At 52.3% G+C, this 14,857-nt stretch overlaps 1 protein-coding gene across 1 annotated transcript; it reads right to left on the minus strand.

Moving 5' to 3' along the window:
• Nucleotides 1-1,956: 1,956 nt before the first annotated feature.
• LOC309685636 (electroneutral sodium bicarbonate exchanger 1-like) lies at nt 1,957-13,519 on the minus strand (the record flags this gene model as incomplete). The annotated part of the gene is made up of 16 exons (XM_082501374.1): nt 1,957-2,136; nt 2,233-2,406; nt 3,684-3,752; nt 4,542-4,793; nt 5,389-5,550; nt 5,904-6,017; nt 6,723-6,866; nt 8,023-8,221; nt 9,114-9,247; nt 9,382-9,556; nt 10,045-10,136; nt 10,301-10,447; nt 10,885-10,972; nt 11,347-11,486; nt 13,039-13,192; nt 13,384-13,519. Coding segments are annotated over 16 exons (2,360 nt in total), but the record flags the coding sequence as incomplete, so codon positions are not given.
• Nucleotides 13,520-14,857: the final 1,338 nt, after the last annotated feature.

A 14,857-nucleotide genomic window follows, 5' to 3' on the forward strand; every position in this document is an offset into this window, starting at 1 on the left:
TGACGGCAGAGCCGAAGCAAGAAAAATAATTATCATAAAACAAACAAACAAACAAACAAAAATTCCAAAAAAACCCCAATGTAAAACTGGAGCGCAGGGAGCAAATGCTTTTCCTTCGCCTCGGCCCAACCGCTCGGGCGCTCCGCGCTGCCCCGCCACGGAGGGCATCCCTCTCCTGCCAGGGAGAGACAGAAGGGCGAACTGAAGGCAGGACCCCAAACCAGACCCGAGAACCTGGTCGCGATGAAGAAGAAAGTGGAGAATGCGTCACATACAACAGAAACATTCAGAGTTTATTTTGGGGGAACAAAAAAAAAAGAGAAACAGAAGAGGAGGAGTGAGATATTAAAAAAATAGCACTGAAGGATGAAGCGGCAGCAGTCCCTCTACTGCTAAAAAACGGCAACAACCCACACACGAACACGCGAGGCGGAACACCACCGAACTCCCACTGACTGTGATGTGCACCTCAGTTTGCTGCTCTGGAGAGAGGGAATGCCTGAAGCACACCAAGGACAGCTGAAACCATCGCCATGGCTTAAAGGGGAATCCGCCAACTGGAAAACAAAATAAAAGCGGTTTCTGCCCATGTCTGCGTGGGCACATCCCTGAGTCACGTTCTCACGCCTCTCCTTCAAAGTCAAGATTCCTACACATGAAAACTGGAGTTGGGGGGAGGGAGGAGAGAGAAAAGGAGGGAGAGCGTCATCAGTGGGGCTGTTGCCCCGCTCGTGGGACCGCGCCGGCAGAGAGGAGCTGGTTCGTGTGCCGCAGCCCTCGCCGCTTGCTCGGCATTGCCGGCAAAAAAAAAAAAAGCCGTAGGCACGTGCCACCGCTCGCAAAGGAGCACGGCCACATTCCCACGCGATCCTTTACCTCTTTCCTCCCCAGATTCAGACTGTTTCTGTGCTCATAGTGAGAGCCTTCCACACGGTTGTTTTCGACACCTCATCCGAGATATTAATCTCCGAAGGATCAGTCCTGCAATAAATATTTGAGACAGCAATCTGTGACTGTGGGAACTGACGCCACCCAGCGCATCAGCACCAGCAAGAGGAACGGGGGGGAGGAGAACCAAAGCTGCGCATAAGCACAGCGGGTTGGGCGGGATGAGGAGGTTTGGAAGGCGAGCCGGAGAGCCGCAGAGCTACAGCTCTGTGCAAAGGCTCTGCACAGAATCCCAGACTGGTCAGGGCTGGAAGGGCCCTCTGGAGCTCACCCAGTCCCACCCCTGCCAGAGCAGGGGCACCTACAGCAGTGGCACAGGACACCTCCAGGCGGGTTTGGAATGGCTCCCGAGTGGGAGACTCCCCCACCTCTCTGGGCAGCTGTGCCAGCGCTCTGCCGCCCGCCCTGCCCATAAATTTGCTCTTCCCGCCAAGCTGAGTGCATGGCGCTGGGATGCTCAGCAAAGATAAACGTGGAGAAAATTCTGCCAACCCCCTTCAGGCTAATCTTGCCGGGGGTCCTGCTGCTTGGTGGGGCTTTACCTGTCGCTGCTTGGCTTTGGGATATCCGCGCTGCTGGTCTTGCCCAGCGGCAGCCGAACGGAGTTTGCAGCAGCAGCTTCCATCATCTCCTGGGACTCCTGACATAAAAAGGGACAAATCAAAGTTGTCTGTCTATGATCGAAGTGGAGATAAACTAAACACCCAGCAAAATCCACATGCTGCCCTCTCCTTCTGACCTTCTGTTAGCGCAGCAGGGGAAAGACCTTTCACTCCAAACATTTTGGGAGGGGGTTAAAACCACCCTTATGAGCAAATCTTTCCATCATAATTATAATGTTTATTATAAATGGCACCTTTAAAAATTATACCGCTATTCAAGTGTTAAGCTAACTGCTAATTTAAAAACAAGGTTATGATGCGGGATCCAGGATGTCAGGATCTATTTCTGTTGAGTTCGGATCTTCCCCCAACATTTCAAGAGAAGCTGTGACGGAAAGAGGCAATCTCAGAGCCCAAGGGAGACACCCACCCCCGAGCACCCAGCAAGCATCACCTCTTCTTTGGCTTCATTTTTGGCATCGGCCAACTTCTTCCTGCTTTCTGGCATAAGGTCATCCAAAAAGCTGAGCTCCCGCTTTGAGAAGCAGAAGTCCATCACTTTCCGGACAAACACGAGAGCCAAAACCTTCACAAAATAAGAAGGAAGAGGGGGTGAGGTCTGAGATGATGTTACATCTCCGATGCTGCAAACGTCCCGCTGCTGAGCGGCACCGGCTCTTACCATCATGGGAAAGATGATGGCAGCACGGGACACCTTGATGGCCCAGAGGAGGACGAGGCAGATGAGCTGGATCACGGTGAAGAAATGCACCTTCCGCAAGGGAACGTGCCGCAGGTAGATGAAATCCGGCTGGTGTTTTGCCGGCATCCAAAAGAGCTTCAAGCGGTCGAAGAACTGCAAAATAAAAGCAGAAAAGTTACCCCTTGGGGCTGCGGAAAGTTTCCGGCCCTGTTGGGACATGGAAGGAGATTTCAGGATCTCGCGTGCAGTGAGAAATCCTGGATCCCACTTTGTTCCTCCCGGGAGCAGCACCCGTTTTCCCTTTGCTCCATCTATAAACCAGTGTGTCCATGAGAGCTGCCCACCAAATTGCAATTATTCCACATCCTTCTATTATAGAATCACAGAAGGGTTTAGGTTGGAAGGGACCTCGAACACCAGCCAGTCCCACCCCCTGCCCTGGGCAGGGACACCTCCCACCAGCCCAGGTTGCTCCAAGCCCCGACCAACCTGGCCTTGAACACCTCCAGGGATGGGGCAGCCACAGATTCTCAGGGCAACCTGCGCTGGTGCCTCGCCACCCTCACAGGAAAAATTTCTCCCTGATATCTCATCTCAATCTGCCCTCTGTCAGTGTCAAACCATCCCCCCTCGTCCCATCGCTCCCCTCCCTCATCCAGAGTCCCTCCCCAGCTCTCCTGGAGCCCCTTTAGGCACTGGAAGGGGCTCTGAGGGCTCCCCGGAGCCTTCTCTTCTCCGGGCTGAACACCCCCACCTCTCCCAGCCTGTCCTCTCAGCAGAGGGGCTCCAGCCCTCCCAGCAGCTCTGGGGCCTCCTCTGGCCCCGCTCCACCAGGTCCATGGCTCTCCTGTGCTGCAGCCCCCGAGCTGGAGGCAGCACTGCAGGGGGTCTCCCCAGAGCAGAGCACAGCAGAGGGCACAATCCCCCCCTCGCCCTGCCGGCCACACTGCTGATGCAGCCCAGGATGCGGTCGGCCTTCCGGGCTGCGATCGCGCATTGCCGGCTCACGGTGAGCTTCTCATCAGTCCGCACCCCCAGGTCCTCCTCAGACCATCTCACCCCCCCTCCCTGTTCTTCTATAAAAATATATTTTTAATATATTCTATTCTTCTGTTTGTTATTTGGCATTTCTCAGCCCACTGAGTCCCCCAGTGAGGATTCCCACCGGCAGTAGAAATCGCCTTCGCTTTGCACTGAATTCCCCCATTTTCACCACACCAAACACTGCCCTGTCCCAAACCGTGACGCAGAGCGCGCTGAACTTGCCTGGTCCTCCCGCCCTACGTACCTCCTGTGCCCCCACCAATCTTCTCCTTATACAAAATACTTTCACTGCCTGCTTTTGGGGAGGTTTTCTCCCACACCACTGCTTTTTTCCTGCTTCTCTGGAGATGACACAGCAGGGAGCTGCACGCTGTAAGAGTCCGTACCTGAATCCCTCTGAGCGACGACACGCCCATGTAGAGAAAGACACCGTAAAGCACAGGCATGGGTATAAACTGGGAAATTAAAAAAAAAAAAGCAATAATTTATTTTTTAATTGCTTTTTCAGTATTACTGCTCTCTTCTAGAGGCACTGCCTAAAATTGCCTAAAGCTTTCCAGTTTCCACAGGGTTAGAGATGTGTCACCTCTTAACCCGTAGAGGTTTTGTGCGTGTGAGTGAGTGAGTGAATGCTCTGCTTTAGGCTGAGCTTCTGAGTTACGTTTCATTAGAATAATCCTATTTTCCTGAAAGGTTGGAGGAAAATAGGTCATTTCACCAATGAAACTGTACACCACGTTCTGTGATGGGAGAAGAACATTTCTACACATTTTTGTGGCAACACGCAAAAGCGAAGTGCCTCCTTTTAGCCTAGAGCTGTGGTGACTTTGTGGGAGGAACACACAAGGAAGCCCACGGGGATGATTTTGGTGTGTTTAGCTACTGGGAAAGGCTGTTGGGAGGCATTTGGGGGAGCCAATTGCATCCCATAAGGTGCTGCCTGCTTGAAAGAGAGCAGTGTACTGGTCTGAATCCGCTTCATCGTAACCCATAAACACAGGTGGGCCTGAGAGACACCTGGGAATTAAAGCAGTTGTCCTGCTCGCTTGCCTCGAGGACACCAAACTGGGGTGTGAAGGGCTGGAAAGTGTAACTGAGGCTGGTTCCCACTGTGGGCAAAGCCTCAAGGTTTGGGATCGCCTCCTCCTCTGCTCCACACCTACTCAGGCCTGGAGGGAGGGGATGGTTTTTGTATAACCTCCAAAAAGCTCACGCTTGTTGGGCGTTTTGCATTTTCCTCTTACCTTTAACACCGAAGTGAAGAAGACAGAGCAGCCCATGAGCACAAAGATCATCAAGCCGGTGACTCTCTGCTCTCGTATCCCCAGAAACTTGGGTTGTTCTCCTGGAGCTGAGCAGCCAGACTCCACTTTGAGGCTATTCACGTGGGTGATGGACAGGACAGTCGCAGCCACAAACCAGGGCAGCCCCATCATGGAGCACACCCCGAGCATCACGGCCACCATGAAAAGGTCCAGATGGTACCCGCATCCTTTCTGTGGGCAGCAAAACAAGGAACAGAGCATCCCACAGCACAAGAGCGAGGACAACGTCGCGACTCAGACTCAAACCCTACTTGGGCGCAAGTCACCCTCTTGAAAATTTAAGAGAAGAATTGGCAAAAATAAGGATGGATCCGGTCTTTGCGCAAGCACCTTGCATGAAAATCTGGCAGGAGTTCAGACCAAGTGGATTTGGGAGGTTTGTGCAATAGCTACTTCTCAAAAAAAAACAAACAAAAAAGACTATTTTCATTCATAAAGAAAGTTCTACCACTGGCAAGCAAGGCGTGACCCCGAGTTATCCCTGGCAGCGCGTCAAAACAGATCGTTCCCCCAGCTCCTGCTGGCGTTTTGAAACAAAAACACACTTCTATAGTGCTCAAAAATTAATTTGTTCCTCCAAAAGACTGCTCATCTGAACTCCCCTCATTTGCTCCCTGTGACATCACTAATCCAGCAGAGCATCCTGCCACACAGCCTGACTTTGTCCCAAACCAACGCCTTCACAAAGCACTTGGCATAGGAGCTTCTCCCCACACCTGCAGCCCAGAGTGGGGTGGGGATGGGGTCAGCTCTTGCAGCCCCTTACCTTCAGCTTGTGCTCCTTCCTGTTGACAATGACAGCCGTGATCTGCTGGTCCATGAATATCAAGATGGTGCAGAGCAGAGCTGGGATGGGCGCGGCCAACACCGTCCACCAAGGGTTGGGCCCTATGGGGTTGACCAACCACCCGCGGTCGTCTCTGGTAGGCTGCAACAAAGCCAAAACACACATCAGGATCAACTCCCAGCCCAGCCACTTCACTGGCTTTGATTTTCCTCTCCATCACTGTGCCGCCTCATCTCCTGGCCCTGCCTTCATGTCACCCTCTCCTACGGGGTTCAGCAGTGCCAGCGTCCTCGTCGCAAGCACCTATAGATACTTCTGTAGGTATCAAGTTTTGGGGCTGGCTTCCTCTTTCCAGAAGGAAACAATGCACTCGGAGGTGGAAGAGGAGATGGTAACACCACCAGCATCCCCAGACTCAGCCCTGTCCTGTCCCAGCATCACCTTGTGGCATCCCCAAGGGCTGAAAGCGGCTCCACACCAAAACACCACATTACCTTGAACATGTGGGGGATGTGGAGCTTCGGCGATGGGATCCCAACCAGGAAGTCAATGAGGACCATGATGACGATGGTGAGGAAGACACCAAAGTCACTTACTGTGGACCGTACCTGGGGCAAGAAAGCAGAGCTGAAAGGGACAGCACAAACGGGGACATACCGTGAGATGGAAAAGTTAAAGACATCAACAGCATTAAGGCTGGTTAACAAATTCCCACCACTCTGAGAAGATGCAGCCAAATCCCTCGGTTAGATACTGTTGCTGTGTTTGTACATGCGAGATCCGGTGTCAGGCAATAAAAAAAGTTTAATTAGGTGGAAAAGGGTCGTTTAAATTCAAACCTTAAAAAAAAGCCAATAAATATTAAAAAATAACAAAACAGACGTCTGCCACTACAGCTGCACTCACAGCTACAATGGGAATAAGGCACTGAGGCATCATTTGCTCCTCAAAAGGAAGAAACAGTGTCTTTTGTGTCTTTTTCTATGGCAGTTCCTCATTTGAATCAACTTTCCATTTGGGCACACAAGGTGGAAAAAAAAACACAAAACAAAAAACCAACAAAAAAACAACTTTGGAAGACCTGATTTCCCACTGCCTGGGCAAAAAACCGCTCCGGGGCAGGTCGCGAGGCAGGTGGGAAACGCTACGATCGTTTTGCACTCCTGGAAATGAGTGAGGGACGTCCAAGTTTGGCCTTCAAGGTCAACATTTCCCAGTTTGACCAAGCAGTGGCAAACACTGCTTAGTGCTCTGGGAAAGCCATTTTGGGAAATGAGTATGGAGACTGCTGCTGGCCACCGTCTTCTACCTACTCTGGTCGGGAAGTAGCGGCTGGTTTTAAACTTCCTCAATAAGCCCGACAGGACAAAGGTGGAGAAGAAGAGGATGCAGCACCAGAAGAGGACATCGGGCGTGTAGGGGCCATCGTGTCCACAGGCAGGTCCACGAAACTCTCCATGCAAATACCGACATTCCTGGGGAAACAGAGCATCAGAACACAAAGGTAGTGCACATGCGGCAAGGAAACCTCGGATAACTAGGGGGTTTGAAGGATCTTGCTCCAAGATCCGTGACCTCGGGACTGCTGCAGCTAGCAGAGATTTATATTTAACGATCAACAGCAGCTGAATAAGTGACACATGGAACTACACAGACAGCGGAGAGAGGAGATGTGATGGAACACTGTACCACAGACCCATGGCACATCCTCCGCTTGAACGGCAGGTAACCGTGGCTGAAGAAGACACCAGAGGGGAAGGAAACACTGGAAACTCTTGGGGAGAGTGAAAGAGGGAATGGGGAAGGAGGGCTAAGACAACAGTGACAGGAAAGGAGAAGAGACAAATTGTCCCTTCCCAGGGGCGGGCTCACAGGACACGGACAAGGGGGATGAAGATGTCCATAAGAGCGTCCCACCCTGTGCCTGAGCTCTGATTCCAGCAACAATGGCCCAAGGGGCTGCTCAGACATGCAAGTTTATGCACGTACCTTCAGACAGCGCTGAGTAAGAAAGCAAGGCCTGGAGTTACTAGGAACCAATTAAGGAAGCTAATTATGGCCTTCAAGCATGAACTGAAGTCCTCCAACTTCTCCAATAACCAAAGCACACACTGAACCTTGCTCCCAGACAGAACTGCTGTCCCGAGGATAACAGTTATTGCCCACCATGTCGGGGATGAGGTGGACTCTCCTTCCCAGGCCCAAGGGGGTTAAACCCACTGAAGTAATGACTTTTCAGAGCAGCACTGGCACAAGTTGAAGCCCACCATCACCTGAAGGGCTCTGAGCTTTGCACCAGGCCAGTGCCCCTGGACCCCGCGGCCGCGGCACGAGGAAGCAGTGACTCGGGGCACTTACAGTCACCGTGAGGTTCTCCCAGGTGATGCCAGACACATTGATCTTGTTGCTCTCCCAGAACTGCAGGGTTTCGTTGCTGGGATGGGTCGGTGCCTCACACTTACAGCTGGGAGGAGAGAAGCCAAGACAGGGGTGAGGGGAAGGCGATGGAGGTGCAGCCCTGAGCTCCAGCCAAGGGGCAGCAGCACTTTAGGAGGAAGAAACCCACTAGGAGATGGTGAGGAAGTCCAGCTTGCTGTGCGTGTGCACAGGGTAGGTCTCTCGCAGGTGACTCAGCTTCTCCAGAGCCTCGTAGATGAAGATGATGCAGATGAGGGAGGCGAAGGCTTCTTCGGTGAAGCGGGTGATGTAGCACACCAAAGAGCTAGCATCGGTGGCCACCAGCACTACGCAGAAGAAGGCGGTCCACAGCCCGATGCATGCCCGGAGAGAGAGATAGGAGAGCGCGTAGTCCCTGGGAAAGCAAAAGAAAACGCAGGGTGGAGAGGGCAGCAAGAGGCTCCGAGCCGTGCCTTCCTTCGGGGAAAGTCGGCAGCGATTCAGGAGCGTGTCAAGGCTGCGGATGGTAAATGCAGTTTCCAGTCCTACGACAGACAGCCTCGGGGCTGCGGCGCAGGGTGTGGGCCCGCAGGAGGAGAGGCCAATTATTTACTTATCCTTATTTAACAATTACCTTGTGTTAATGCCTCGGAGGCTAATTGAGGTCAGGTCCCTGTTGTGGAAGGTGGTGTTCTCCCACATCACCCCGATGCCCTAACAGCGAAACCGGCTGGGTTTGCACCCAGTTACCTGCTGCCAGCAAGTTGGGGCTTCATAATAAATTTAATTGCAATAAGGGGGGTTAATCTCCCATCACAGTTGCCACAACAAAAAGACTGTCATGGAAAATATCCATTTTGCCTGAAAAGCTCCTGCTTTCTCAAAAATCATCAAAACATTGGACCAGAAAACTCTTTGGATATGTGGGTAAAATATATTTCCACTTCCAGCAAAAATCATGCAAAAAAGTGCCCGAGTTTGTACTGAGAGGAAAGCAAATCTTCCCTCATTCCCAAACCAGAGTCATTTGTCTCATCTTCCCTGTGCAGCCCATCTCGGGCATCCACATCCTTGTGGTTTCTCCTCTTCCTGCTCTTTCACTTTAACCCTAAAAACCCCGAACCACCCATCCATCCTTCAGAGACCGAGGGCTCCTGCACCGTCACATACTAAAGCAGCAGCGCGTGATGTCTGTGACACAGAAGACAACTTAAATCTACCAACTACCACTAAGAAAAACATCTTTTCTCCATCCCTGCCTTCTTCCAAAGGCGCTCGCAGCACCTGGCCGCAGCAGCCAGCCTTACTTGCAGAATTTGTAGAGGATCTTCTCGAACACGAGGACGGGGCCGGTGCTGCCGAGGATGGTGAGAGGTTGGCCAGCAAAGAGGGAATACACTATGCCGGTCATGGATGCGCCCAGCAGCGACTCCATGGCACTCTGTCCGGGGAAGAGAGGCAGCAGTGAGTGATTAAGTCATTAGAGGGAAAAATACAAGTGCAAATTCACTGCAGCAAGGACTTTTGCATGAGTTTTGTCCTCCCCCGTGCCACCCAACAGAGAGAGGTGCTCACTATGTGGCCGTTGGTCGCCTCCCCCAGCAGTCCCCCAAAGGTGATGATGGGGGACATGCAGGCACAGTAGAGGAAGAGAAAGGACGCCAGACACTGCAGGCTCAGACCATCCCGAAAGTCACTCCAGAACCAGGGGGCTTTTCGCTTCACATCCCGGATCAAACCTCCAAAGAGCCTGGAGGAAGGAAAAAAAAAAAACCACAACATTTTCGTGGAAGACCGCGTTAAGTTTTCTTGGCTGAGGAAGGACAATCACAAGCACAGAGTAACTTCCGTTGCTAAAAAGAAGTCTCCTTCTCCCATTTTAGCCCCAGTAGAAACTGAGGCATACAAAAACCCCTCCAACAAAAAGAAAAAGAGACCAAACCTGAGAGCCCGTCCCCTCTTATTGCAACAGTCCCTCACTTTGAGAAGCAGCAGAGCTCTACCTGGAGGTACTTACACATCTGCTTCCACCCCAAAGCAAGAAAACCTGTGTGCAACCATGCTGCAGCTCAGCCCAGCTGCCCAAATGTCCCACCCACCCAGCCCAGGGGACCAAGCTGGGAACCTGGAGCCCCTTCACTGACACAGTTAACCCCAAAACTCTGCTAGAAGGGAGGTGCGCACTCAGATTTTAGGACCAAACAGAAAAACACCCCACCAAACTATTGCAGTTCACACCTTCCTGTCCGCTCCAGTTCAGGACCGCTGTGTTTCTCCGGCTTGCTGTGAGAAGCGCTGTCATCGAGAGCTTCTGGCACCTTCCTTTTTTCCTGTTAAAATGGAAATAAGATAAAGATATGTCTTTGCAGCCACTGGCTTGGTTTGCTTTTTGGGCTGGGTACGTGACCTGTGAATTTGGGCTCCTGAGCAGCACCCCCAGCCATGCTGCCCTCCTGCCCGTCCCCCTCGTGCCTCCTTCTGCCGCAGCACCCACCTGCGAAGGGATGTTTTTGGGGGGCTCAATTCGGATGGAGGGATCCCACTCTCCTGGCGGCAAAACCATGACCTGATCCAGAAACTCATCGATGCCAGCCACCAGGTCAGCCTGGTTCTTGGCTTTATAGGCAACGTCGTGGAAAACCTGCCGTAGGAGAGAGCCTGGTGAGAGGATGACCCATCTTGGATGTCCTAACCAGTGCAATAAGCTCTTGGCTAAATGCAAGGTCATTTCCCCCAAATCGCCTGTTGGAAGTGGCAGGAAATATTCCCCCCAAAGGAAAAATCTGTGCATCACAGTATTTGTAACCATCTCCACCAGGCTCCCGTCCCCCATGGCACACCACAGCCTTCTGCTTCAAGCAGAGAAGTTTCACTGGCCCTGGCAATGCCACCACTGGGGACAGCGTGCTGGGGACCCTGGGGAGAAGGATGAGGTGCGGGCTGCAGCCCAGGTGGGATTTTAGCCTCCTGCAGGCAGCTAACAGGGACAACAAACCCTCTTCCTCACTACTACAGAGACAGGGAGAGGTGAAGAAAGCCCCAAAAAATGACCCGGAGATATCTCTTATCTCGTCACACCTCATCCGTCATGATAGTAGCCATGGACCTGCCGATCTCATGGTACTGATGGGCTTTTCCTCCTGGTCCAAGCAAAACAAACAGGAACCTAGGCAAGAAAACCAAAATGAGAGAGAAGAACATGGCCTCACTCAAAGGGCGCCCAAGGAAATCCCTGGGAGCTCCCAGCCCAGAGTGTGGCTCCAGGGGGGATGTGTAGGCTCACCGACTCCGGTGATGAATTTGAAACGCATCAAAACCAAATGCAAATTTGAGTTTGGGGCCAACTTTCATTAAAATTGGCCAATGGGTTTAAAAGCTCCAGCAGGGAAGGGAGAAATGAAAGCACGGAGATGTGGGTGGGAGAAACGTGCTTGCTCCCACTGGCTGTGTTCCCCTGGGACGCCCAACTGATGCGTGCAATTTGGTGTTTTGTTGTGGTGGTTATTTTTTAAATAAAAACTTTGCGCTTCTCGTTCAGACCTCGTTGGGATGGGAACTTCCGTCATGCCCGAGAGGAGGACAGCTGGGGTCAGGCGGACAAATGCCACGATGGGCTGGCGAAGGAAATCCAGCTCTCCTACGAGCACGTTGCACGCTTCAGCCCCGGTGGGAATTTTCTTCATGAAGCGCAGCTCAGCCTGGGCATGACAAAGGATTTTCAGGCCATTACCCCAAAAGCAAAGCCCACAGCACTCTGCAGAACACTCTGCAGCCAAGTTTGCAAGAGCAAATCTGGCCCTAAAGGTGTAAGAAAGCTATGAGTGACTCACCTTGCTTAGGTCCATTGCATTGGTGTCACGGTTCACCCCATTTTTAGCTTCTGCAGTGGTGGGAGATGGATGAGGAGTGAGTGTTTGGGTTGGGAGGAGAAAGAAAGACACTGAGAAAGACAGGCAAGGAGCAATCGGGACACTTCTCCTTTGCCGGGAGAAGTCTAATGGGGCCAAAGCCCTGCAGAAACCTTCACCTGGTGCCAAAGCCTGGCAGAAACCCTCACCGGGTACCAAACCCTGCAGGAACCCTCACCTGGCTTGCCGAGGGGATGCACGTCTAACTGCTTCTTGCTCATGTCAGGAAATGAACAGACGATGGGGAGAAGGTTGTTTCTTTTCTTCTCGTTCTGATGGTGATGCTTCTTCAAAAGCACTTCTCGAACTTTCACCCGCATGCGCTCATCAAACCCCGCGGACTGCTCTTGCTGGCCCAGGATCATATCTGGAGATGGCAACGGGAAACGAAACCATCAGAGCAGAAAGTCCCCAAGTCCCGACCCCTCAAGCCCCCGGTGAAGGCTGCAACACGCAGGATACCCTAACGCGGGCTCAGCCTTGCTTAGCAAGACGTTTTAATGCAGTTCAGCCTTTGCAGCGAAAGGAAGAATTCTCTTTTGCTAAAAGCCATCATCAAAGTGCTTATTCATCACTCCGCTCAGATAATTATTCCCCATCCTAGATAATGACATTTTTTTGCCCGATCTGGCGTTTCTAGACAGACTCTCTAGACTCGACACATGTCAACAAATTATAAGCAATCTCTAGCGCAGACTTTCCCAGAGTTTCCTTTGCCCATCGACTGCAATTTGCCAAACACAGGGAGAAACGTGATAAGAATGGCTCCGACTTCTCCAGCTCTTGCAAGGGCTGAATGGAGACCTGCCAGTCAAAGATAATTTCTCCAAAGCCGCTTTTTCAATTAACTTCAATTATCTTCCCCACAGAAATATGCTGCTTGGTCACCTGCCAGATAAACTCTGCCTTTAAAGCTCTTAAATCCTGGATGTTAAGGCAAGAGGAAAAAAAAACAAAACAAAGAACGGGAGGAAACGGCTTGTAGTAAGTAGTTTATTTAAGGAGGTTCAGCTCTTACGCAGACTCCGTGTTCCTAAGAGCAGCCTGCCAAGCCCTGACACTCCTTTCTGGCCGGAGAATATTCTCTAATCGCCTCTCTGACCCCACAAATTGCTTTCAAAAGGCTCCCATACTGGGAGAAAAAGCTGATGTGACTGTTGTACACCCAGTCTACATCCAAAAAGCAACCCACGATTTAAAAACACAGCACGACTTCTGAAAAGGATGTGCCATTGGGGCAGGGCTTGATACGGGAGTGAAAGGCACTGCGGCAAATTGAGCTCGGCCGTTCCCGGCGGGACGCAGTGTGCTCAGTACCTGCGATCTCTTCGATGCTGTTGGCACAAACATCCAGCAGCACCATCCCGTTGCTGATGCAGCTCCGCAGCTCGAAGAGGCTGTGCAAGGACAGCGTGGCCACGTAGGGCTTGCTCCAGCGCTCGCCACCATCTTCCACGTCCTCCTCAAACTTCAGCCACCTGCGGACATCGGGCACAATCAGCCCCGTTGCAAGAAAACAGCCTCAGCTCTGCAACCCCTTTAGTGCAGCTACGGGGCGGCAAGAGGAGAAGGCTCCGCGCATCGGCACCTGCAGCTGCAAAAGCTTCGCGTCCCGGAGAGCGGAAGGCAGAGCCCGCGGCCGCCACCGCAGCCGGCAGCAGGGATTTACCTTGCCGTTTCCTTCCACTCGGCATCTTCACCCGCCTTCAGGAAGATCTCATCCAGCTCGGTGAACAAGTGGTGGGGAACGTGCTGCTCGTCCTCCTCGGTGCTGAGGATGAACTGCACCCGCTGGGATGGGGTGTCTGGGGGCAGAAGATAAATCCCGTTACCACACCTGCATTCGGCCCATCACGCTCACATGCAAAGTGGCCATCAATTGGCACCAGTTCAGCCCTAAATATTGGGCTGGCCCCTCTCCCCTGGGTCTGGCCGGGCTTGCACAGAGCCATGGAGAAGGAGAAGCATCTGTTCCACCTCTGCATAAGGACGGGCCACTTTCCTTCCCCACGCTTCCATTTTTAAAGGCAGGATCCCTCTAAGGAAGACCAGCCTCAATCCATTATGCCTCCCAAATAACGCCACTTTCCATCAGAAGAACAGCAAACCACACAAATCAGCCACACAGACCTGCTTGCAGAGGACCCCGGCACCCACGCAGCCCCGAGGAGGCTCATGAATGCTGCGGCGGGACTTACAGTGGTAGCCCTGCTCCATCGGGGCACAGTCCTTCTCCTGTTCCTTCTTCTGATGCTTCTGGCGGTGGGGTCGGTGGTGCCGGTGGCTTTGCCTCACCAGCGGCATCCGCATGCCCACGGACAGGGTGCGGTGGCCTGCAAAAAAAGCAGCGTTCTCATCACTCTCAATATTGCGGAGACGGTTGACGCCGCTGCCACGATTAAACCAGTACAGCCATCCCAGGAGGAAACACCAACTTCTCTTCATTTTAGTTTCACTGCATCCCTGAATGTCAGAGACCCCTCCCTTTTTCCAAGCCTGTTTTACTCTAACTTTGCAACAACAGAGCAACAACAAGCGATGGCTCCGGGTCACCTAAAAATGCCCTGAAAGTATCAACCCTCGTCTCAAATCCCAGCTTTGGCTGGACAACACTCAGACCTGCTCATTAAGCAGCGACAGAAGGTAATTATTTTTAAAATCTTTGTTGGCACAAGGCGACAAGAGGAGATCCAATCAGTCCCGTGATAATGAAGTCTGGAACAAAAAAAAAGAAAATCACAGCCCTGTGTCTGCAGCCATCAAATTATTCTCCTGACCTCTCCAAGCCAAGAGCAGCCTCTGAGAAAACAAGCTGGGAACTACCCAGCTCCATGGCCAACACTCACACCACAGATGCTGCGGGGGCTTTTTCCCCTCTGTCTAAAAGCCACAACATTAAAAAAAAATGTAAAAATAACTGTGCTTGTTTATTTAGAAGCATGCCACGTTTCATGGCAGGTCATGCATACGCTGAGCACAGGACGCGGCAGGGACTTTGCGCGACGGGAAAACGCGTGGGGCTGGTGGCACCTCTCCCGACTCACCTTCCAGCTCCTCCTTCTCATAGTGAATAGTGACAGCGGCGCTCGTTCTTCCCAGGTCAATCACCGCCTCCTCGTCATGTCTCTGTTTAGCGAGGAGAA

Source organism: Vanellus vanellus, assembly GCF_965231255.1.
Source record: "Vanellus vanellus genome assembly, contig: HAP1_SCAFFOLD_137, whole genome shotgun sequence".
NCBI lineage: Eukaryota > Metazoa > Chordata > Aves > Charadriiformes > Charadriidae > Vanellus > Vanellus vanellus.